This window comes from Euwallacea fornicatus, chromosome 35 (genome assembly GCF_040115645.1).
Source record: "Euwallacea fornicatus isolate EFF26 chromosome 35, ASM4011564v1, whole genome shotgun sequence".
Lineage (NCBI taxonomy): Eukaryota > Metazoa > Arthropoda > Insecta > Coleoptera > Curculionidae > Euwallacea > Euwallacea fornicatus.
In genome coordinates, this window is record NC_089575.1 from 894586 (window position 1) to 920827 (window position 26242).

Genomic DNA, 26242 nt, shown 5'->3' on the forward strand with positions numbered 1-26242 from the left:
AACCTAATAAAACAAGCTGTTAATTAAAACTTAACTGTATTTGTTAATATTGTTTATTACCGTCCCGTGTCGAAACTGTACTTCCTGATGCTTTCTGTCGTAACACTCAATCTTTGGATCTCACTTTTAACTTTCATATAATAGGAGGTAGTTTTGATGAACAGGACCACACTGACGATTACGAAAACCATCTCAGGCACCAGTAAAAAGAGGACTTTAACGTATCTGTTTGGTCCTGGAATAATAAATACTAAATATGCTCTAATGGTGGAAATATATTGGCTCTGAAAATATCCTTTCAAAAACTGTTGCAAAAATATATAATGTGTGACAAACAAGTGATTAAAAAAATAAATTAGAAGAAGAATTTTAACCAGATTTGGAGCATTTATTAAGTAAATAAATCACAGAATTAATTTCAACTCTTGACTACGAAGTTATATAGGGGGGTCCTTTTAACAGCCCTTCGGACTCCTGTGAATTTATTTGTGACTAAATAAAAAAAAATAAATTATCAGGATGTATATGGGGCTAATGAAGGCGAATTTTAAAATTAGTGACAACCCTGCGGGATGTCCCCAAAAAGTCGAGACGTCATAAAGTGTAATTTTGTTTAATGGGGCCGCTTGCATTTTTTTTTATTTGATAGAATTATCTTTTGATTCTCTGTTAGTTCTTAGATTTTTTTACCCTGGGATACAGTGAGTCGGTGCCATAATATAAAAAAAAATTTAGACATTTGCATGGCCCCATGAAAAAAATTTATATCGCAGTTTAGCATAAGTTAGATGTTGATACGTTTCGGATGGATTCTCATGTAAAATCACTTTAGTAGGCACCAATACTCGCCTAGCCTAAAATACGTACAGGGTGTTCACAATAATAACTTAAAATTTCACCTTTTAACTTGATTTTTCTCGACTTATTCAAATAAGATGGTGTATTTTTGCAACCTAGGGAGAAGAGAATTCAATTTTACTAATTTTTGAATAAAATAATGTGATATTTACCTTAAATATTAATGGAATTATTCATTGTTTAAGGAAAACCTGAATTCATGGCTATGAGCCTGTGTGTATCGCATGCGTTGTCATGGTTTCCATGTTGTTTGTTTAAGTTTCGACACCTCATTGACCACGTGACTAATTTCTCTCGTGCCGAAATTCGATTTCCTACCATTGATGGAGTAATGTCCAGTTAAATTTCTTGTCCTAAGAACCTTTTTTTCGACTTTTCTTTTCATAATTGAGATTTCCAGCCTGTTCAAAACGCTCCTTTAGACTTTCCAGGCTCTTTACATAATAGATGTCCTCTATTAGGAAATACACAACAATGTCCTCTATTAGGAAATTGTTGTGCGTAAACCCGAGATGTTAATAAAAACATTTTATCACATGAACTAATTACATAATTAGACTTGTTAAATATACTTAATTCTGATGGCTAATTTTGCAATGAACATATTCTGAAGGAGCAGAAAACCATGAATGAGCTGTTAAAACGCTGAAACTATGGAAACGCAAACTAAACATTCAGGGTTTTTAGTCATGAATGCAAGTTTTTGTGAAACGATTAATAATTAATAATTCTATTAACATTTAAGATAAATATGACATTATTTCATACCAAAATGAAGAATATCGAATTTGCTTTTGGTTTACCTTATAAAAAATATACCATTCTATTTGAAAAAAATTAACAAAATTGAAGTTGGAGATGAAAATTTATGTTGTTATCGTGAACACTCTGTATGTATTTTGTTCTAAATTAGTATTCGTGTCTGCTAAGGTTATCTTCCATGAGCATCCATCCTAAAATTATCCGTATCTAGCTTAAGCTAACTGCAAATGTCTAAAATTAATTTTAAAACATCATGGCTTCAAGTCACTGCGTTCCAGGGCAAAAAAGTATACGAGTTAACAAAGGTTCAAAAGAGTGCAAAAATACAGCTAATCTCATTAAAAAAATAACATTTAAGACGTCCCCTCCTTTTGGGATACCCTGCAGGGTTGCCCCTATTTTTAAAATTCGCCTTTATTGGATTCATACACATTCTCATAATTTATTTTTTATGAAATTACAAATAAATTCGTAAGAGTCCTAGGAGCTTTTAAATGGACACTCGTATTATAACTCTATGAAAATACATACAACATGCATATAAAAATTAACTAACAGAACTATGTGCAAAATTGTATATGCATTTTTTGGGACGTCTTGTATATAATTACTACATAAATGACTATCCTTACGATCTGTAATTTTTAACATCTCAATCACAGACTAAAATTGAAAAGAAACTAGTCACGAAGTTTACTGATGATAATGAAGCGGAAAAAATTACACACATTACATTTGACTGTTTAATAATAATTAATTATCGTAAGTAGTTTTCTCTGAAAAGTCCCGCCTTCAGTCATAGTACATTAGGTATTTAAATAGTTAATTTGTCGAATACACCTGCTCATCAGTGATTTACATGGCACTGTTATTAAAGATAAGGGTTTTAAGATTTGCATTCAGTCATGCTCAACGAGGTAAGTGTTTTTGTCATTGGATAGTGCCCATTGACCTGGCTGGTCTGAGTGACCGACATGGAGCCGCCAACATTTCTCTTCCCTCCGAAGCCTAATTTATTTTTGAGGCCAGTCGTCGTTCTCTTTTTGCATATAAATATCAGGAAGATGAACACCCCTGCAGCAAAAACATTTTGGTAGTAAATTCTAAAGATTTTTCGCAGTGATAAAAGCACCTTGAAGGCAAGTGATGGTGTCCATCACAATTTCAAGTTTTCTTGTAAATTCCATTTCCTTCATGTTATCGAAAAAGGCTGTTGCCACCTCGCAGGTCCAAACGATGCCCATAATGACCGCTAGTTTAACCACTAGCACCAGGCTAACAAGTGATTATTTCCATGTTAATTTGGAATGGCGAATAAATATGATTTTTATTACCGTCCTTTGTCAGCGTTGTACTTCCCAGTTCGGACCGAATCATTCATTTTCCGGATTTCATTCTTGACTTTTATGCAATAAACTATAGTCTTTATAAACAGACCAATGTTGATCATCTGGAATGTCAGCTGAGGAATTAAGAAAAAGATGGTGCGAGAGTAATTACCTGAAATAGGAAATAGATTAGGCGACTACATAACAGTTGGAGATTTGCTATGACAATTCTAGTAGGTTCAAAGTCGGGTATATAGATTGAGGTAACGCAAGATTCGCTTAGTGCAGAAAAGTTAAATCAGTTCAAATATATCATACACAGAATGTTACATAATAATACGTCCAAAAATTCAGGGGGTGAAGCTGTGGATGGTTAAAAAAAAAAAAGTTTGTATGATCATGGGTCCGTTTTCGCTTTCTGCTTGAAATACAGTGTGATAAATAAAAAAAAATTCTTAACAGTTCCGTTTCACTATTAAGTATTTTGTGGAAATAGGGAACTGCGAAACAGGCGTAGTCGCATCTGTAAAGGGAAGAAAATATTTTTAATTTCACCAGTGGTCCCCATTGATGCGTCCCTGAACATTTTAAACGTAAAATGTAATACGGCACTGGTTTTTCCTATAAAGCAAAAACAATTTTCAGAATGTTTCATATTTCTGTGAAAAAAGATCTCTTGAATGTTTTTTTATTGCGTTAACGTTTCCATGGAAAAAAGTTAAAACTAAAAATATTATTTTCTAACTAATATTAAGAGCATTTCTAACAGTACACGCTGATTTAACTACCGGCAGTGTGTGTTGTCACTAGAGAATGTTCATTCATAATAAGAACTTTAGAAGACTAAATTAGGTAAATTACGTTCCTTTAACATTATTTTCAATTTAAATATTCAAGAGATCTCCTTTCATAGAAATGTGGAGCATTCAGAAAATTATTTTTGTCCAAAATGTCCCAGGTGACATCCATGGGGACGCCACTGGTCAAATTAAAAAGGTTATTTTCTCTTTAAAAGAGGTGTTTTCACATATATTTTACGTTCCTCAGTTTTAATAAAAGTATTTAATGTCGGTACGAATTTATCGTGGAAAAACTTAAAATAGTGTTTTCCATCCTACATTCCATAACAGGAACCGAAAACGGACCCATGTTCGTATAAATCTTTTTCTTAAAATCATTCACATGCTCACCTCCAGTATGTTTGACATACTATTATGAAACGCGATATATACCAGACATTTTACGCTTTTGCATGCTTTCGATAAGCTCACGCTCACGTTAAATCTATAAACCCGGATTAAGCATGCATGGTTAAAAAGTGAGTAAAGTTAATAAAGCTGTCTAATACTTAAGTGAAGAAACCAACCCCTTTAGCCTCCTGGAACTATGCTGCTATGCATGCACTTTGTGGAAGATCGAATTATTGTAAATGTGATTTAACTAGAAAAATAGATTTGTACTAAAAGTAGCATTCACGCATGCGCAAAACAATGAATTTACATTGGGATAGGCAAAACTGTAACACCTTGATGGAACCGAATGGAACTTTTTGTGGTCCGATTTTCAAGTACAACTTTACGGTGTTGTTCTTTCACGGCTGCTTTTCACGGGTGTACCAAAGTAAGTGCACACCATTGTCAAGTTTGTTGTTAGTAAGGATACAATACCTGTTTAAATTGCGAAAATTCGTATTTTCTTAGGCCGGTTGCGACGGTGATAGCAGAAAAATAATTGAACATCGCGTTTTAATGTTAATTTCAAAAACACTTTTTCAAAATGGAACACTGTGTATATTTACAAATGAAATTGAAACCAGTTTAATTTTATATTAAAAACTTGAGTAATTTTTTTTTTTAATTAAAATTTATTAAGGTATTGAAGTGTTTATATTTCTAATTGTACAAGCGGCAATCAAGCAAATTAGTTTAAAAGAAGATGAAGATGTTCAAAGCGAGTGTTGAAAATGCTCCCTTCTTGTTGTATACATTTTAAGGCACGTTTCTTTACCCTATAAAAAGCTCTAAACATTTTACGACCGTCTAAATTGCGCAGTACTTGACGTGTTTTCTGTTTAAGTTCTTCATCGTTGGGTACTTTTCCTGACACATCGCATCTTTTACAGTACTCCACAAAAAAAATCCAAAGACGCAATGTCAGGACATTGTGCAGGAAAGTGTGTAGGTCCCAGAGTAGCTATAATTCTTTCACCTATACAGGGTGTTTGGTTTACCGATGCACATCCGAAAGAGGGTGGTGGGCAAGATGATTGTGAACGTATTTGACCATATATACTATTATACAAAGTGTTACGCATTTCCAGATATCGCCATTTTTCCGAACTTTACCAAATTCGCTGTTTGCTTTCGTGTAAGTTACACTAAAAATTTAATAGAACATTTAGTTGTGATTCTATCGGTTTTCGCATAAACTTGAATGTGTATTTTATCGATATCAAACATGTAGTAGTGTCTGCATATGAAAAAAAAATGTGATGCTTTATAATTCCAAAAATGAATTTCTCTAATATCTCCAAACCTCGACTTTGTAAGTAAATAAAGAGAAAGATGCAAATGGAAGAGTCGTTCAAATATCTTTAAAAACTTCTAGTAAAACATCTACGTGTCATGCTCACTCAGCACAGGACACACGCAACTGGTACTGCCTGCAGATGACACGGAGACATTGGCAAGATCGTTGAAGGGAAAAATGCGCGCCAGTTACCTCTAGAAGAAAATTAGAGCAAAAGGGGGCTCCAAACGAAAAGTCGACCTTCACACCTCACAAACTCAAGCAATTTTCTTCATATGGAGGAGGAGAATCGGGGTTGAAGATCAACCGGGAAATGCAATAGAACCATGCAGTGACGTAATCAGAAGTGGATACCCATGATAAAAAAGAACTCCAGAGCGTGAAGAACTAGAACATGCGCATTAAGATGGTCACCTAACCGCAGGGAAGATAAATAGGCAAAAGGAAGCTTTCGGCAGTGGAAGACGGGCATTGGGGTCTGTTCTAGATGCATCTTGATAGGTCAGTAGTGATTAATTTAACGTAAATTGAAATCGCAAATCAGTAACAGATATCATCGATGAACACACTGTGGAGACGTTCCAAGCGGCCGCGAGATTCCAAATGAATCCAAATCAGGAGAGTCGCCCAGGCGATGCCGTTCCTCGCAACAGGATTGACACACCAATTACTTCAGAATGGATAACGAGAAGACTGACCCATCCAGGACATAGGGGAAGAAGAGGTATCTGAAGAAGTCTCATGTCAGACACGCAAATCTTCAGGAATTCAGGGATTCTCACCCAAAAGTCTGGGTATAACCTATGTGCACATAACTAATGCTTTACTACACCTGGCTGTAATCGCCGACCTCTTTATCAGGAGTGTTAATCTCCCCCCTTTTAGTTGAACACGGAACAATAAGGGAGAGGAACCCGATAGCATTCCATCAAAAGAAATGGCTACATCTAAACTGAGGATGGTGAAAACGCGAATTAGCTATATTAAGGTTCGTTCGTTCTAGTCATTTTTCCTGTGTTATTCCCACACGAAATAACACAATTACTGATTCATTAAAAAACATGGAATTTTATTGTTTTTAAAAAGGATCCTTGTTCATATTGCGCGGATATGTGTACAAAGAATGCTTTTCTATTTATAAATGTTGATGATCTCGTTAAATTTTCTAACTCTAATGCAAATTGGATAATTTAATGAAAGATCGTTCGAAAGTCTTTAAAATTAGAGAACTTGCGAGCAATAATTTGATTTTTTTTTCAAAGTTTACGGACAGAAAATCGTGATGAAGTGTTATACAATTCGGAATGTTATTTAATTCAAAATGGATTGGAAAATGGAATGTTTAATTGTAAACGATCCAACATTCCAATGGAATCTAACACTTAAAAGTGCAAGAACAGGTCTTCTTAAAAATATTTTTCTATAAAACTTATTGGAGTTTCGATGCACATCGTGCTTTCGTCAAAGCCAAGTTTGCTTTATGCTATCACCTATTACAACCGGTTTTATAATTGTTATAATCAGGAATAATGGAGAACCTGAATATTTTGAGTTTAAATATACAAAGTTTGCAGATCAACACGGTCAGGAAAGAATAACAATTTATGTTAACTCAAATTTTACAAATCTTTCTAATAGAAACGGTGTCTCCGCTTTTATCATTGAACCGTAATAACTGATATGTTGCACTGTCTAGTGCTGCGCCTGAATACTCAGCTTCGTCTATGTCAGCTCGTGAAAGCTTATTTATTTTACATATATATTTTTGGACGGGTTAAACTCAGGGATTGTTAAAATAGGTGAATTATTTTTTCGCGATTTTCTTTGAAATTCATGAATGGAACCTCTGTTTTTCGTTTCTTTACACAGGACGTGCGCCGCGAAGGTTAAAGTACGTTCGACCACGTCGATGCCTTGAATCGGATTTATCCCGATCGGGAGCAGTAGCCAAAGGAAGTATCGTTGTTGCATTTGTACTTTGCGAAAATCGCATTGAAAAGACTTAAAACCGCTTAAAACGCTTTAAAATCCATGTAGGGAAGATTTAGTGCGAAACGCGTTCCGCTAGATGGCGGAGACGTAACTCCTTAGCGAATAATTAAATCGGTGCGCCAGGTGGCGCGCATTTCGATTTCGAGAGTTCACTGGCAAATCTGCATTCAGCGTCGCTAAGAAAACGTGTTTCATAATCACTTACACAGTCACAAGAAAGGTGGAATAAAGGGTCTTTTTGTTGAATACGTGGAGGGCACTATACAGGACCTGCCTTGACAAAAAAGCGCCCCGTATAATAAATGCATCGTCTTCTAATAAAACCAAAAGTGGCTTTTTAAGTAGGTATGAGATAAACCGTTTCAATTTCGTCCTGATCTACAATCTGTAACTAGAATCACATTTTTAGTTAAATGTTATTATTACCGACTTACTGCAGTACATTAGGCGTATTATGTAGCTGTATAAACTATAATCCGCCATATAGTACTTGCACAAACAATGTTAAAACGGTTCATATCGTTAAGTGTTAATTGTTACCGGATTAAAGAATTGAGTGTTTAGTGTTATACGATTTAAAAGATTTTTAACCTTTACAAAAGCAAATAATGTATAGCAAGCGGTTAATGCAATAGTGCGTCATCGAACGTTAAAAACGTTCTCTGTATCTTTACAGTTTAACAATAGACATAACATTAACGAACTGCATGTCGTACTTACGGTTTTCCAAAAAGCATTTGAAAATTCCAACGTGAGGCTGAATGGACTCGGGAAGGACTTTGACCGTGTCGAAAATGAGAATTAGCAGAGAATGGAAGAGTGGCAACCCCCATCCGTAGATGAAATAGAGAAAGAACTTCTTTAAGTCTTTCTTCTTCTGAGCGCTGCCAATCGTCCTTTTAGGCGTTCTGAAACGATACATTAAAACGTCCTAGTCAGACCCACAGCTCACGCTTTATTCATGAACGTCGATCAATTTTCATAAATCATTTGAAACAATCTATCAAATTTTTAATGTAAATTGCATATTTCAATGAAGATCAGAGGAAAGCTGAGGCTCGCGAAAAAATCAATGTATTTGTTTACAAAAGGTAATACTGGAAATATTTGTTTGTGTAACACCTATTTTTGCCTCGTTTTCATTATGTTACCGTTATATGCGAAAACACATGCCGCGAAATTGAGTAAATGATTAACGCGATTGCATTAAAAATAATTTTTATTGAGAGACCGTGATTGAAACATTGTTGGTCTCAGCGTAATGGATTTTATCGACAGTGTAAGCAAACAGATAAAAATAATGTGATATGCGTTAAGGGGCCCTCATCAAAGTTCAAACAGAGGGTTTGTCGTCGTCACCTATCGAAATTGACTCTTGAGGAAATAAGCCCGCGGCCAATCGGTCATTCAATATGCATTAAACTGTGAACTCTCGATTTTGCACATTGAGACCAGACCGATCAGCTACTGCAAAAAAGTTCATTCCGGATTGGCTAAAAATACTAAAGCTAACCTGAACTAACCCAAATAAGTGGCTATTATCTCCCTAATATATGTTTTACGTCCCAGAAGTACTCAACCTGGCGTGTAGATGGCGGTATTTTTGTCAAAAATTTTCCCATATTACCAAGACTCCACCTTAAAAAGCTTATATATAAAGATTGGCGGTGCCACGTTGGTTTGGGTTGGTTTTGGAGCCGGTTTTAGTGAACGCTCTTGGAGGTTTCATCGACATGGAGGAAATTGCTCATTGACACGCGATTCGATGCCTTAATTCGAAAGCTCCTGGTCCGGCCCACATCAAAACGGTCTACTCTGAGGGAATCCGGTCCTTCATTGACAACTGCAAAATAATGGGTGGCAGAGTTTTGGGATGCACATTTTCGCTCCCTATCCCCCCGACTGAAGACAATAAACGGAGAATACTATGCAAATTTATTGAGGCGTTTGAGCGAAGAAATTAGAAAGAAAGCGACCAAATTTGGCGGAAGAAATGGTGCTTCATCAAGACAACGCATTCATCCACTCCCCCGTATCGCAACGGCCGAAATCAATCAACTCGGTTTCGATCGTTTTCCTCGCCCACCGCGTTTGCCAGATTTAGTCCTCTCAGACTATTTTCTATTTCCAGACTTGAAAAGAGACTTGCCAATGATGAGGAGTTGCAGTCCGAGGTCGATGTTTGTTTTGAAACGTTCAAAGCTTCTTACTATAAACAAAGTATAAAAAAATCGCTGGGAAGAGCGTGTGCTTCCCAAAGGAAACCATATTGAGACCAAATGTAGTATTTTCGAAAATTCTGCGTTACACCGTAAGCGTTGGGGCGGGTACTCGCGGGCCTATCCCCGTGACTCATCGCGAAAGTAATGATCGTTCAAGTGCATTGAAGACTTCTCTGGCACGAAGCCGGCTTAAAAGTGCATAATAATAAGTTTGTAGCGTTTCGATTTATGGCCCTCGCAAAAATCAATGAAATTTGCTTAGAAAATAAAAAAGCGGACACATTATCTAAACACTGAAAAAGTGATCGATCCGGTAAATATAAAAGATCGTAAATGCCGTTAATAAAGTCTAAATCGGATCAACTGATCGTAAATGGAGTGTGTATATTGGCAGTGAAATGCACAGTTGATGCGGCATTAAAGTTCTATTAAAAATTGATTTCAAGTAGAAATCATACTTTGCTTCGAGTCAAATTGAGTGTAAAAAATAGCACATATACCGGGTGATTCAAGAAAATGGCTCGCCTTAATGACTTTTTTGATTTTAAACTTAGAAAGTTCAAATTTGGAGGGAAGCTGTGTGAGAATAGGGCTGATTGATTGACATTTGTTGACTATGGACACCTAAACCCTAAAAGCCGACACTAACCCAGTGAATGGCACAATTCAAATAAATCTCCAGATTTATTATACAGGACGTTTCCTCAGTACAGTACACAACTTCGGGAACGTATTCTACACCTAAAATGAAGGTAATTTTGAAATATAAACTGTATCCCAAAAATGCTTCGTTGCGGAAATACAGGGTGTGAAAATTTCTTCAAAAAGTTAAAATTTTTTAAATATTTCCAAAACTACTTGAGACATTTTAATGACATTTTTTGCAGGGTTTGAGAGTTAGCAACGGTGCGCGTTTTACGCTAAAAACAGTGGCTGTTGTGTAACCAGTGGCGCGCGGGCAGGACAATTGCTGGATATTTTAAAGGAAAAGTGTGATACGCCACTGTTCTTTTACAATATTTTGTTCCTTTTAATTATGTGTTCGATTTGGAAGAAAAAAAGATCTCTTGACTTTTTTTCGTAGGACGCACCGTTTTTGAGTAAATAAATAAAAATCATTTTAGCTAAATTTTTTCATACTTTTTTCTTATTCTTAAGAGAAGAAATACTTGCATGAAGATGTGAATTTTTTTGTTGTGTACTTGCCTGTTTTATTAAAATGTCATTAAATTTTCTTGAGTATTTTCGGATATATTTAAAAAATTGTAACTTTTTAAAGAAATTTTCACACCCTGTATTTCCGCAACGAAGCATTTTTGGGATACAGTTTATACAACAAAATTACCTTTATTTCAGCTGTAGAATGCGCTCCCGAAGTTATGCACCGTACTTAGGAAACACCCTGTATATACGTTTCACAAAGATAACATATACCATGTGCGAAACTTAAGTATGGCACTGATGGCTTTAGGGCGCCTTTTTATTAGGTGATAAGGGTTACTTTTGGATAAAGTGAACATGGAATTAATCTTGCCTCGGGTTGCTTTCCGAGTGTTTTGCGACAGAATATACAACATGAAGCAAAAAGCAGTTTTATTTTCTATAACTTACTTCCAACAACATTAATGGCATTTATCTAGCACTTCCGGTCTAACCGGAAATGACCTCAACTTTCGATTTGTAAATTTAAAGCAGAATAAATCGTTCCTTTTTGGAATATAGAGCCCATTTTTGTCCAAAAAAATATGATTTAAAAAATATACATATTTTTTTGTGGTTTTTTCATATCGCCGTACGCCACTGAGGCGTACGAAGTAGGCGTAATTTGAGGTCAAAGTTACGGAGAAAAATACTAATTTGTCATTTCATTAAGCGCTTTTTCTTTTATAAGCAATTTAAATGACCAAAAACAGTTTTGCCCATTTACTTTTCGTCTTTCGAATAGCAACACGGTGGCTCGTTGCGATTTTCTGAAAGGCTACTTTTTTATGAATTTTTTGATGCCGAACGCATGCTCACTTAGAAATGAACCGTTAATTCATTAAAATCATTCAAATTTGGAAAAAAATGGGTTGGCCCTAAAGTACGTCATGATCGCCTTCTAAATGATAGGGAAAAGGAACAAAATACTTCTACTTGTAGAAATTGTGCAGGTTCGTGAAAACGTACGTGAATTATGTTATTAAAAAATGCAAAATTATAATAAAAGTGAAAAAATTGATGCGCTGTGAGCATTTGGAGAACGCCGTTCCGTAATGTTATTTTCTGATGAGAGCAGATTTACTCATTTCGAACTCTTTAACCGGAATGAACGTGATATTGATCTCGAAATAATTTACATTTGATGATGGGAAGTAGTCATCAGGAACGATTTGGCTTTAACTCTTGGCTGGGATTATTAGGACGGAAAATTGTTGTTCAGTTTTACTAAAAATATTAAAAGCTAATTAGTTACAGAACTCCTATGCTGGTCCGTAAGTCCTATAATTTGCGATGGGCAGCTAACAGGGGAGCGACACTAAAATTTTTTAAATGGAGACATATTGGTATTTTTGGACAATTTGTCCCTGCCAGAACGATTTAGTACTTACCTTCAGAATAATGGTGTTCCACCACATAATTTTTTATGGTAAGAAATTCTTTAATGGAAAATTGCGAAAACCAATGGATTGGTCCAATGTGTCAAACTGGTGGCCACCTAGGTAATTAAATATTAATCATTTAAACCAATTTAAACGAATAATTTGACGACCTAAATCCTCCTAATTTTTTGTACAGTTAAAGCGCAGGTTTGCGCCAGTTCTTCTAGCAATCGGGAAGAATTAGAGGAAAAAGTTCGTGGGGCCACAAATGATATTACCCCAAATCAATTTTACGACGTTGCGAAGAAAATGCTTTTGCTTGCTGAGAATACCAAGGTGGTTGAATTTTGGACCTCTCAATTAGTTACTTGCTGATGACCACAAGAGCACGGAAGTTTTTTCAAAACTGGACCTACTGACGAATAGCTAATCTCACGAATTGGTGTACTTGGATTAACTCCCACCATAAGTAAAACATCGGTTTCTTTGTCTTCCTGGTAATAAAGTTTCCTTCTCCATTAGCATTTCCCGCTTTCATTTTATTCACGAATTCCTTAAAACGGTGGCGGCCCGAATGGTTTCTAAGTGGAAACCTTTGCGCATGGAGTCGCGCAGCCCCGGAAAGCCGTTGATGACATTCTCCAAATACTAGCAGCATATAAAGTTTTTCACAAAAAAATATTTTTTTAAACGACATATTTTTAGACTTAAAATTACCTCTAAATTCCAAAAGAGTCAAAATTTAGAGGATATTGTATTACACTTAAAAATCTAACCTGAATTAACCTTTTTTTTTTTGTAGAGGGGGAAAACCTTTTAAAGGTACCCGGTCTGATGGACTGGCGGCCGGGTTATGTGGGATTCACCCCCTGAAGGGAGGCGCCTACCCACTAAAAACCCACCTCTCTTCACCGTTGTTCCCCCCCGGAACCGCCGACAGGCGTTACTTCAGGGGAACTAACCTAAACTAACCTGAACTTATTTCCGGTTAAACCGGAAGTGTTAGAGAAACGTCATTAATGTCAACCGATTGGCTCTGTTCTCACATAGCTTCCCCCCAAATTTCAACCTTCTAAGTTTAAAAACGAAGACGTTACAAGAGCGAGACCCCTCCTTGAATCAGTCGGTATAGGGTTGTCCGGAAATAAATGAGGGATTTCAGCTCTTCTTCGTTTTAATCCTTTCAATCATTGTGTAGTAATGGGGTTTATTGTTCACTAACTTCTACAGATTCCACCATTAATCGATCCTCCTTGTAAAGATAGTATTTGTTTACCTTTGTTGCTGTTTGTTAACTCCCAATAATTCAGTTTTGTTCAATATATTAAATTGAGATTTTCGGGTCATTTCCTTACATGATTTTAAACTCGATCGAAGGGCTGCACAAACAGCCCGCAACATCAATAGCGTTTGGCGAGGTTCCAGTGTAGAGGGGGAAAGGTTTAAGAAAATTCAGAAAAGAAGATTTTAGCCTTGAAGAGAAAGGAAGACGTGGAAGGAAATCTTGCAGAAAAACTGTCAGTAAGTCGACCGTTGCTGACCAATTCGCGACGATCGGTGAGGTCAAAAAACTTGAAAAAAATGGCGCCCTAGCGAGTGAGGACAGTAAAATCTTCTGTGAGGAGTGTATTCTAGTCTCATTTCTTGCCAAAATAACGAACCTTTTTTCAGCCAAACTGTAACTTGGGGCGAAAAGTGCATACCCTACAGCAATAACAGACGATCTGGACAGGGGTGGATAAAGGAGGCCTCAACCTTCCCTGAAACCGGCATCAAAAAAAGGCAATGGTGGACATCGATAGGAAGAATGCACTACAGCTCTTGGTAACCTTGACGAAACCATTACAGCCGAGCTGTAAATGTTCTGAAATTGATAAAATGCATCGCAAATTTGCTGTTCTCAAAGTTGCTTTGGTGAATCGATTCTGTTGCGTAACAACGCTCGACCTCATGTTGCAAGTCTCACTTTACAAAAATTGCAGGAACTCGAATATTAGACCCTTCCTCGGCCACCGCACTCTCCAGACCTCTGGCCGATGAACTATTTATAGTATATATAATGTATTTTTCGGCATTTGGATAAGTTCATGATAGAGAAACATGTAGTGACCAGCCGCTAAAAAACGAACTCTTAAATCCTAAAAATAGAAATTTTTATTCTGAAGGCAGAGTTCCACTAATTAAACTGAACTCTTTATTTTTGTAGCTGAAGCTTCTGACCCTCAATCCGTATCGTTTGGTCGCGCAGACCGAACCAATTGAGTATTCCAAGAGGTATAAATGAACGCGCATGCGCATATCGTCCTGTCTATCTAGGAGTTTCTGGCAGATCAGTCAATGAATAGCATCCATGGGAAAAGGACTCATTTCTGTTATACAGTTTTTTGGTAAATCGAAATTTCGGTGTTAGGGACCGATGTTACAGTTTTGCATCGGTCACCTCGCGTTGAGTTGAAAGGGGCATTAATGGAAAAGGTGGAAAGATTGAGAGAGACAGAATACTCGCTGGGGGACTCGAGGGATAATAGAGGAGACACGCAGGCGGTAACGCTTGTGATAGAAGAAGAGAAGGCGGAGCAATTGATGAAGGATCCATATCTTAGGGTGGGTTACGTGCGATGCAGGATGGAGAGGAGAGTGGAAGTGGATAGGTGTTATAGATGCTGGGGAATGGATCATCTGGCCAGAGACTGTACGAGAAAAGATAAAAGCAGGTGCTGTTTTGTGTGTGGGGAGGAGAGAGGTAGGAGGTAGGAGCGTAGGGGTTAGGCGAAATGCCGCTTGTGTAATGTGAAAGGACATAGCACGAGAACAGGAAGATGCAAGACCTTCAGAAGGGCCCTGGCGAGGGCCAGGAGAATAGAGAAGGGAGAAGGCTAGTGGAGGGAGTAAGGATCACCCCCCCTAAGTAATGCCTAACGGCGATTCCGGGGGGGTCCAGGGTGAAGAGGGGAGGTTTTTAGTGGGTAGGCGCCCCATTTTGGGGCGAATCCCACGTAACCACTGCTGACAGAACATCAGGCAGTGGTACCTATGAAGGTTTTCCTTCCCCATACAAAAAAAAAAGTTTTGCGTCGGTCTAGTTCAAATTAACGATATGTTCTAAAACGTTTGTATTTATGTATATTTATGTATATTAATGTATTTTTATGTATATTAATGCATATTTATGTATATTAATGTATATTTATGTATATTAATGTATATTTATGTATATTAATGCATATTTATGTATATTTATGTATTTTTATGTATATTAATGCATATTTATGTATATTAATGTATATTTATGTATATTAATGCATATTTATGTATATTAATGTATATTTATGTATATTTATGTATTTTTATGTATATTAATGTATATTTATGTATATTAATGTATATTTATGTATATTAATGCATATTTATGTATATTAATGCATATTTATGTATATTTATGTATTTTTATGTATATTTACGGTAAGTTGTCAAGCACGTCTCATGAAATCGAAGAAGGTTCCAGAGACTGGCTGATGATATTTTGAACTGCGAACGAAAATCTATCGGAAAATGAGGCAGAAGAACAATCTGAAAATACCGATTCTGAGTAAAATATCGCGTATGTTGATGAGGAAGGAGTTAAATGGGGTATCGCACAGAAAACTTTATTTTGTAGAAAAAGATCGCTCAAAACGGCGAAAGCATCTTGAATGGCTAGGAGCAAAACCTTGGATATAAGGGAAACATTACAACTCGCTCTATGGGCAAAGTGCCTCACCACCAGGCCCTAAGGGCGAAATTAGGTATAAGAAAAAGGTTTCTAAAATGTGAGAACATACATAAACTCGGCCATAACATTGGACACCAAGAACAAACTTACAGACGCTGCAAAATATGTTGTACAAAAAAAATCGAAAGAAAAAGTTCTTAAATGCTCTCAATTCCTTTGTCCAGAACACCATAGAGAAATCTGTGAAAATTGCTATTGTGAAGATGACCACCGAGATGAAGAGCAAAATAATTCTACTGAACCGTAAGAGTGTTAAATTAGCTGATTGGAATTTTACGAATTTAATGATTAAAATGAAGTTCACTTTCCTTATATACCGAAATTATTAATTTTTTTTCGTACGAATATCATCACGTTTCTCCGCTATTGAACAAAATATTAAAAAAATTTATTTGTTTTTGAATTTTCAAAAGCCAAAAAAACTATGCGACCTCCGTCAACCTCTCTGAACATCATTAAAAGATCGTCGACTCGATTCTAAGAGATAAAATTCGGCAAATTCTGTTTTTATTATTATTAACACCCACCGGTCTCGCAGACCGACGTTGCGGAAAATTCACTCCTACGCCACGTTACAGGCGGCAGGTCACTTGTGCATTTATTTCCGGACAACCTGATAGTGACCAACAAAGTCGTGGCAAATCTCATTGACGATGGCGGAAAAATTACACAAGTCACGTAGGAACTGATCCGGATTTCTCTCACTTACCCAAAAGTCCACCAAATATCCAGGGACATCACGTTGACCCAAGCGAAGGCGCTGATGTTAAAGAAGATCAAAAGGTAACCTGAAAATCCGATTTAATCAAATTGTCTATTCATGCGTTGGATCTCTCGAAAATATTTTTACCTCTAATTTTACATTCCAACTGCGTATTTTTTCGGTCCAAATGGGCCACCGTCAGCGTGGTCATCAAACAAATCATGGCGACACAATAGTTAATCAAAATCTTCCCGAAGGTGCTCTTGTGCTCTCCCAGGACGAAGTATACGATTATGGTCATCAATAGGCAAATGCAAGAGACAATCTTTGACCACAAAGTGAGGGCAAATTTCGATTCCAATGGTGATGACTCGAAGCACACGAATAAATGGTAGCCGTACGATTTGTTGTTCTTCGTGGCGTATTCCAGACAATAGGAATTGAATTTGGAATAGTGGTGTTCTTCGAACTTTGAGGTAAAATTGTGATAGAAGGTGTAAGATCCATTTTTCTGGATCGTGTATTGAATCGTATTGTTCAGTCGTATGGAAACGTTGGGGCAACCCACCCCGTATAAGACCTCAAAGTCGTCTGAAAGAAAGAAACAATTTTTCGATTTCGGTTAGGGAAGCAAGATCGCTTGCAAGCCGACGTTGTCTGCCGTGAAGTATCAAGCTTCATGTACAGGGTGTTTCTTATAACAGATGGTAAAAAATGAAATCGGTGAATCATGAGCTTACTCCAATACAAAAATATCATATAGTAGCGCGTCATAAATGCATCCTTCTTGATTTGCTGAGTGTGAAGGTTAATTTTTGCCCATTCATTTCTCTGTTATTTGCAAAGATAATTAACACAGAGTTGGTAGTAACAATTATTTTAGCATTACGAAAAAACTGAAATAACAATTGTTTAAAATACTCTACAGGGCGTTAATTTTTTCGCAGGCGCTCTCAATACTTTACATCAGCCATTTTTAGATTTTATTCGTTAACTTAGTTCCATGCCTTATGTCTTTCATCAACTTTTTTCAGTTTTCCATTAGGAACAACGATTTAAGAGATATTTGCAATGAGGAAAATTACTAATTTGGATTATCAGCAAACCAAACGCTGAAAATGCTCTCCTGCCAAGATGCACGGTTCTACCTTTCTTCTCGTGGACTGCCGGACCCTATGAAAAATTACTGATTATTTCCAGTAGCTTGACGATAATTTTTTTCAAAATTACACCTTTCACTAACGTATCGTTGTAAGATATCCTCAAGCTCATCGGGGCGAACGTGGTTGGATATTTTTGCAAATGTCTCTCAATTATCGTTCTTAATTAAAAAAAAAAAAAAAAAAACTGAAAAGCCGAAGAAGTTAATAAGACACCGTGAAGTTATGTATAAAATCTAAAAACGTCATAAAAAAAAAGTTGGGATGCAAAATAACGAGAGCGACCACGAAAAAAGCAACGCCCCGTAGAGCGTTTTAAGTAATTGCCATTTCAGCTTGTTTGCAATGTTAAAATTGTTGTTAACACCAACTCTGCTTACGCCAATTAGCTTTACGAATGACTGAGAAATTTATGTAAATCGGAAAGAAATGGAACTCCAAAGCCTGTAAATCAAAATGGAAGCAATTTAGCACGCGTCTTTATATGAGGGCTTTGTCTCAGAATGAGCTCACGATTCACGCATTTCATTTTCCCCATCCATCAAGAAACGCCTTGTAGAGGACATTTGCTAAATCTTGGAAAAGCATTTTGGCATGCTAAATTCAACTTTTTCTCAACTCTGCGTAATGGAATGTGTGAAATTTAACCTGGAATAACGACATTTTTCTATCACTAGGCGTCCTATAACGGAATGTTTATTATCACGCTACGATCCCTCCGAAGGGGCAATATAATAACGCTAATGTCGATTTCCCTTCACCCCCGGTGGGTGAGAGGAGAGTTAACTTTTTTATTTCAAATGGCAACTCCCTTTTAACAGGTTCGAATGATGCGGCTAAAGATAAGAAAAATGAGTTTGAAAAATTTGTTTTATTCATGGAAGAAAGCACCGCAATTAACGAAATTAAATTCATAACTCGAAGGCAACCTCCACTTAGAAAAAGAAAATCGAGCAAAAAAATTCTGCGATAACAAAATGTAACAAATAAACAATAAAGCAAATAAACAATAAAGCAAATAAACAATAAAGCAAATAAACAATGAAACAAATAAACAATAAAACAAATAAACAATAAAACAAATAAACAATAAAGCAAATAAACAAACCATCGACTTTTAAACATTCTCTTGTTAGTGCTGCTTTACGACGGGGTGTTTGACCGTAGAAGAGGAAATTGAAACTGTCTTGGAGTGTGGAGAAGCTGGTGGGCATTGAGAGAACCTCCACGCTCAGCGTTTTCTTGAAGGGCCACGAGCCCAGACTGCTTTTTCTCGTACGATTAAAAAATTTATTAATGGAGAGAGTGTAAATCACAAGAAAAGAACTCGCCCCGCTACACTGTGTGAAGAAAACAATCAAATTCCAGCCCTAGGTGCTATAGCTTTTAATCCCCAAGTGAGGATAAGAAAAGTATCAGGATTATCAGGAATTTTTCGCATGAGTGCGTGGAGCATACAGGAGTTTCATCTCTATCACATCTCTTCACACCGAGGGCTGCATGAGGAAGATTTTAAAAATCTTTTAGACTTTCGTGAGTGTTCATCTCGACAGAAAGGACAAAATCTCAATTTTTCCCCTCGTGCATTCTTCTCGTTATCGTTTACGAATCACGGCATGGTTAATAAGCATAACATGGATTGCTGGACCGTTGGTAATCCGCATTAGCTCCGACACAGTGAGCACCAGCGTCCTGGAACTGCCAAGGTGCGATTTTGGCAGCAAACTTATCGACCACTACAGAATTGAAGGCAACTTCAATGGTGAAACGTATCAGAATATTTCGAAAAATGAACTGCCCACATTACTCAGCTTAGAGGTACGTCAGAACTTGCGGTTTCAACATGACGCATGTCCAGCTCAGTATTCTCTAGTGGCACGAGACAGTCGGGACCATTTTGACGGTCGATGGATTCGGTCCGGTGAACTGGTCTGCTAGGTCTTACGTCGCCAGATTTCTTTTTGTCGGGACATCTCGAAGATCATGTCACAATAGATTATGAAAATCTTTGGGACATTGATGCCAATTAGTGGGTTCTGCTTCCGCGGCTGGTTCCTGGGGGTATTCGCAGGACCACTGTCGGTTTTTGTCAAACCGATAGGAACTGAAGTCAACAGACTTGAGAAGTAACCTTTAATCGATTTATTTACGACTGAAGTCTTAAATTAATTTAGTTGCGTAATCGGTGCTATTATGATCACCGTTTTGTGAGTACCTCACTTCTGGAGGTTGCAGCATCAAATTTTCGCTTTCACAAGTTGCGGTGAATTCGAAAAGTATGAAGGTTTTTGAGTGGGTTATCTTGCGAACTGCCACGGTTGGTTGGTCTTGGGGAACTGCTCGGTCTCTCCTTTTTCTTCCCAAAAAATCTGTTTTTTCCGTTCCACCCTCAGTCGGGGCTTGGAATTCCTCGTCCTAAAGTCGGGCGTAACGCAAAGATAACCCAAGTTTTCTGGCTTAATGGTCCTTGCCCTTGCGGACCCTTGGTTGCTGACATCTGGTCACTTATTTTAATTGGTCGCAACCACCCTCACTTATAACCCATCGGAGTCGAGTATTTGGAAGATTCTGGGTTTCTTCAGTGTGGGCAACAAATCATACAGCCCGGGTCCTTGAATCAAGTCGAGAACTCACCCGATTTTATGATACGCCTTTCAGCCTAAAGAAATTAGGAAGTTTCCCAAAAGTCTGAATGGAGTTCAGACAGATCAGGTTTATAACGAAATACTATTGGCATGTGAGGATATCGTTCTGTGAATCATGGACGATTGCGATAAACATTCCAAAAGACACACCTCGTGGATGCAAAGAGTTCTTTAACACACGGATAAATAAGCGCATTGCAGTTCAGGGACGACGTCTTGACCATTTAATTTAAATGAAAGCTATTCACGTTTTCATTCATTCCGAAACGGATATCATCGAACCTCTTGGTAAATCACAAGCGAAAGAGAAGTTGAATTTCGTTGATCGGTGTTTCCTAGAACGAATCAACAAATTTTTTCGAACTTATTGTTGTTATTTTTAGCTGTATTACCTGAATAAAAAAAAAAAAACGGAGGTTGCCGCTTTAAACTAAAAAGTTAACCTCCACCCCGCCCGCGCGGGGCGTGGAGGGGAATCAACTTTGGCACCACTGCACTTCGCCCTCAAAGTAATTAAAGCTTAATACTGAACGTTCGTTTATAGGAAGCCTAGTGTGCAAGGTATTTCGATACTCCAGGCCAAATGTTACGCACTGTATATAGGGTGACCAGAACGATCATGTCAAAAATTCAGCGGTTATAGAGAAGGCAGCTAGTACTTCGTGTAAAAAATTCCTTGCGGTCTTCACTGCCAGGTTGTTCACTCTCAAAGTAAGAAGCTAAAAAAAGTATTGTTGCTGCAATATTTAAACAATTGTCCTGGGGACATTGAAAGTTGGGCGGTTTAAACAGCTCATAGCCGTGCTTAGTTTCGTATGTGTGCGCATGCCTCACGTGTCCTCCTTATACAGGGGAAAATTTCTAATTTAGACTCGTTCATTTTTTTAGTAACTTAACTTTTTCAACGTTTTTTTTTGCAAAAAAAAGGTATACCTCGCTTCAATCGATATCTTGTACTATTTTTGAGGAAATCGCATTTAATTATCAACATGCACCATACATGCCAACATTTCGAAATCAAAGACAATAACAGTTTATTATGAAACTCGGTATGTAGTAGAGCTAAAGTTCAACATTCAATGTCATCAACATGAGTTATGTTAATAATTTGTTGGAGTCTAACAACGAGGAGTGTGAAGATATGCATCCAATGTTCGAACTTGCAGGAGGTAATGCCGTCTAAGCTGCTGTGTTTCAGTCAGAGGTGCTCATATCAGACATTCCTGACGACTTTAGCTCTAATGCATATCATTTTTTTTTTTTTTTGTAATAAGCAGCTACTTTATTTGGGGCCAAGTTGTTGGCGTACATGATGCATGTTAGTAATAAAATGCGATTTTCCCAAACACTGCACAAGACATCGATGAACGCAATATATACCATTTTTTAGAAAAAATCGAGCTGCAGAAAAAATATCGATTTCGTTGACTTATTAACGAAATTAATTACTCTTTTAATTAGAAATTTTTGACTTCCCTTGTATAACGTTAACACATCAAATATCTATTTATATCTTAAAATGGGCACGAGAATTAGTAATTGAAACCACACAACTTATATTATCACCATGATAATTGTTTACAGCAAAAATGCTTTTCTCAACTTCTTACTTTCAGAGTAAATAACTTGGCCATGAAGACAGCTAGGAATTTTTTTAATACAGGGCGTTCCAGAACGCGGGGGGTCGACGCTTAACCACATATTCCTCGGTCAAAAAAATGTCGATTCATGGTGATGTGCTTACATGCGAAATTGCCCCCTTCTGGAGATACAAGCTCTCACTTTTTTTTTAAGTTTTGCAGATAAGTCGAAAACGGAGTTTGGTGTATAATGCCATTAATTACCTCCAAAACGATTAGTTGGAGTTGTTTGAAGAAATATCCCTAGAAGTTCGAGGCGAAATGTGGTTACAGCAGGATGGGGCTCCTGCTCGTTTCGGATTAAACGTTAGACATTATCTCCACGAGCAATTCCCAGAACGTTGAGTGGGCAGAGGAAATGATGTCCCTCCTCAATGGCCACCTAGATAGCCAGATCTAGCTCCCTGCGACTTTTCCATTCGGGGTCAGCTAAAATCTCGCGTATGTGCTGTTCCTATTCACAATGAAGACCTAAGAAATGGAATTTTGCGAGCAGCTGATGGAACGCGCAATGATCCAACGATGTTGGGAAGATGAAAATTTAATTTTCTTCGGCGCGCGAATCTCTGTATTCGAGAACGGGGTGGTCACGTTATTAAATTAATTGTTTATTGAAATGTATGGTTTTATTTCCTTCTCAAGGGCACGTATTGACTGACATTATCAACAATTTTAGTTTTTTTTTCGTCTAGTGGAGGCGACAAATCAAAATTCAATAAGAGATGAAAAAGTTGCGCAACTGACCGGGAATTTCTTTAAAAAAAAAAACCAACATTCTGCATGAACGAATAAAAAAGTTCTGGTGTATTTAACATTCGACCTTGTAGCAATTGACCACTGCTCCTGGTGGTTTTACCCTAATGAGCCTCGAGAAGCAGAAAGGTTATGCACCGAATTTCGTAGCAATCCATCTAGTCGTTTTCGACGTATCTGTAAAACTTAAAAAAAGTGAGACTTTAAGAGCTTTTATCTCCAGAAGGAGACAATTTCGTGTCTGAGCATATCACCATGAATCGATATATTTTTGACCAAGGAATGTGCGGTTAAGCGCTGACCCCCTCATTCTGGGACACCCCGTAGTCCTTGAATTCTCGTTTCCTTTGACTTTTGCCGTTGCTATTCCAACACTTTGGCAGCAACCCTCTACCGTGGTGCAATGGGTGATATATTAAATTAGTGAACTATGTGTGCAGTTTCAATTGAACAAAAAGCGTTCCTTTGGAGATAAATCGAATTGTTATCTATTTTGATCGCATCAATTAATTAAATGAATTTTAATGATGTTTCTAAACATGCATAAAAACTAAATAATAAATGAACTTAACCTTTCGTTGTACATATGTACGTATATTTTATGGGCGTTTTGCATATCGTGCATGCCTATGTAATACATAACTAGTATACATCGATGGGTTTCCCAGCTAAAAGCGTGATGTCTTTGTGCGCGCCCTACCACAAATTTACACCGCAAGAACCTCTGAATGAACGATTTGGAACAAAATATTTTCATATAATTGATATTTTAAATGAACGTCTCTCTGGCTATAATCTACAAACCGTTAAGAAACAATATAATTTCAATAATAAGTTAATGATCTCGCAATAGTTTTGGGCGTTAATAAGCATTGGATGAAGTTTTAAACGTACCTAATGCATGTTTAAAACGCAAACTACTTATTGTACACCTCCTCGCACCCATTACCGGTATTCCTCCACTGATAAGAATAACAATTACCTGCATATTATATTTTATGATGCCAATCCCTCATATGCCCTTATTCTCAATATTTGCGGACCTATACTCAAATTTTTGGTATATATCTAGATTTAACCAGCTGTTGCGTAAGCACGCAAATATTTGTTTAGGTACTGTGCTTGTATCGTGCTGAATTCGTACAATACCGCCTACTTGCATCCCCATAAATCTTACCGTCAATATCCACAATATAAGGTGAATACCTCTGCCCTTTCAATTGAATTCCTTGAACATACGTATCTTTACAATGCGCCCCTTCTACATAGCTCTGTCCGTCCGGACAGCACTTTTTGAAGCATCTCTTCTCCTCACAAACGTTTAATCCCTCTCTGCATTCCCTCACAACAAACTGCCGATTTACATCCTGGTCGTAGCAATAACTTCCCCCCTTCACCACTTTGCTGGTCCACTCCCTCATTTCATTGGAATTTAGGAAAATTTCGTCTACAATTACGCGACATTGAGGAAGGCCCACTTTCACAAATTGGTTATTTTCTAAGACGCTTTCAGTGTAATTCTCTGCTGCTTTGATACAAGATCGAGTTTCCCTGTTATAGAGGTGCTTCAAAGGGCAGCATTTAGGGACAAATTTATTGGGTTGGGCAGTTTTTGTCTCTAAAGTGGAGTTTTTGAATTTGAACAGGAACAATTGGTCCTTTTCGAAATCCACGCACTCTCCCTCACTGGCTGTTTGTAGGAAATCCTCTTCTTTAGCGTTGATTTGAAGACGCGTGTTTGTCGTGGCCGAGCACCTCAAAACTGATTTGCTCACCTGCACTTCGTGGGTGCTTTTGCAGCACTTTGCAGTGAAATTCATCTGATGCGACGGCGAGATTAAATACGGTATCAAGAACAAAACCACTGGTGTTAACATTGTGCCAATTCAAGGTTGAACTAAGCTGAACGTGTGTATTGAAGCCGTGATCCAACGCGACTTATCTAAAGCCGGACTAAGGACGACTGACTGAAGTGAAGCTGCTTCCTCATCCTCTCTCTCACTACAAAACAGAACACTAATTTTTGTAGCTGGTAGGGGTGTGGCATCTTTACAATTACCGGAATTACAAGAGGGTGCGTTTACAAATCGCCCCTCGTTGATGGGTTAAACGCCTATACTGACGGTCGGTTGCGACTCATTTCCTCTTAATTGCTTTATATTAATTAGAAGTTATCATGGAAAACCACTCTTGCTTCTTCTCGATGATGAAAAGGAGGTAGTTAGGTTCACTTTGCTTAATAAACAATTATTTCTAATTAAAGTGATATATGTACACGTGGGAGCAATTTGCACGCAATACATTTTTAGTGAAGCGATTATAATACATATTATGGTATTTTTGAGGCAAAACCAAAAGCGATATAAGAGCAGAAGTTAAGCAGGAAAAATATTGATGTGGTTCAAATTTTAGTCTGGTTTACCATACATGAAATTTGCTATGGAAAAGTCTGGAGAGCAGTTTTTTAAAGTAGAAAATGCGAAAAAGTTAAAAATACCTCAAATGTTTCTTGAAAAAAAATTATTATAAGTGTTAAGATTAAATTTTTGCTAAACTAAAATAACTCAATGAAATGCATTCCGTTAGTTCTTAAATAAAGGCTTCGCCCCTGATTTTTTCCTTATTTTATTCTACAAGTAATCCCTGTCCTATATGACTTTATAGCTCACTTATAAGGCATTTTATTAATCAGAATTACTGACTTTAGGTATGTCGTTAACCTTGAACTAAAATTAATTTGGATCATATGTGTCCATGTTCCTATGCCTTTATCTAACAATTTTTAAGTTGCAGAATCTTAAACTCAACATTTATTTGGAGAATTTACGAAGAATATCCAATTTCCGTTGTCCATCTTTCTGCTACGCAAAAATCGACCTTTTTAATTCTATTTTTGAATATTGCTAAGTTAGTATTTTGTAAGATAATAGCTATTGTAAGTGTTCTGGATGCCTATGCTTGAGTATTTTGAAGAGAGGGTCCCGAAATAGCTCATTTTCCTTCAAGAAAACTTAGTGAAAATTTCTATTTTTTCGTATCAAGAAGCTCATGGTCAAAATACGATCCTGCAAACTAAAAAGCAATATCCGCATTTTACAAAATATTTTAGCATTTCGTCGAATATATGGATGAGCTGGATAAAAAAAGATTTTGTTGGTTACTCGTTCATAGCAACTAGAAGATTTTGATACTTTAATTGCGTCTATGAATTCCAATTCCAAAAAAGGTATACAAATTTAACTCTTTTTCAGAATATTTACAGCTCCATATATCTGATGAATCCTATTATTACTCAG

At 37.1% G+C, this 26242-nt stretch overlaps 1 protein-coding gene across 1 annotated transcript; it reads right to left on the minus strand.

The window, feature by feature from the left end:
• Positions 1-1373: 1373 nt before the first annotated feature.
• LOC136348737 (G-protein coupled receptor Mth2-like) lies at positions 1374-25082 on the minus strand. Its single transcript, XM_066299857.1, has 7 exons — positions 24124-25082; positions 16896-17339; positions 16755-16833; positions 8190-8377; positions 2955-3120; positions 2753-2895; positions 1374-2694 (listed from the first exon to the last, which is right to left on the minus strand). The coding sequence occupies exons 1-7, from the start codon at positions 24821-24823 to the stop codon at positions 2507-2509; spliced, it is 1908 nt and encodes a 635-aa protein (XP_066155954.1). The 5' UTR covers positions 24824-25082; the 3' UTR covers positions 1374-2506.
• Between the last annotated feature and the right edge of the window lie 1160 nt (positions 25083-26242).

What these genes read in the sequence shown, in the direction of transcription:
- LOC136348737 (XM_066299857.1), bottom strand. Translation starts at nt 24,823, where the DNA reads ATGTTAACACCAGTGGTTTTGTTCTTGATACCGTATTTAATCTCGCCG. An exon ending in TTATATTGTGGATATTGACG is followed by an intron (nt 17,340 to 24,123) that starts GTAAGATTTATG and finishes TCTTTCTTTCAG; the next exon opens with ACGACTTTGAGGTCTTATAC. An exon ending in TACAACGCTGACAAAGGACG is followed by an intron (nt 2,896 to 2,954) that starts GTAATAAAAATC and finishes ATCACTTGTTAG; the next exon opens with CCTGGTGCTAGTGGTTAAAC.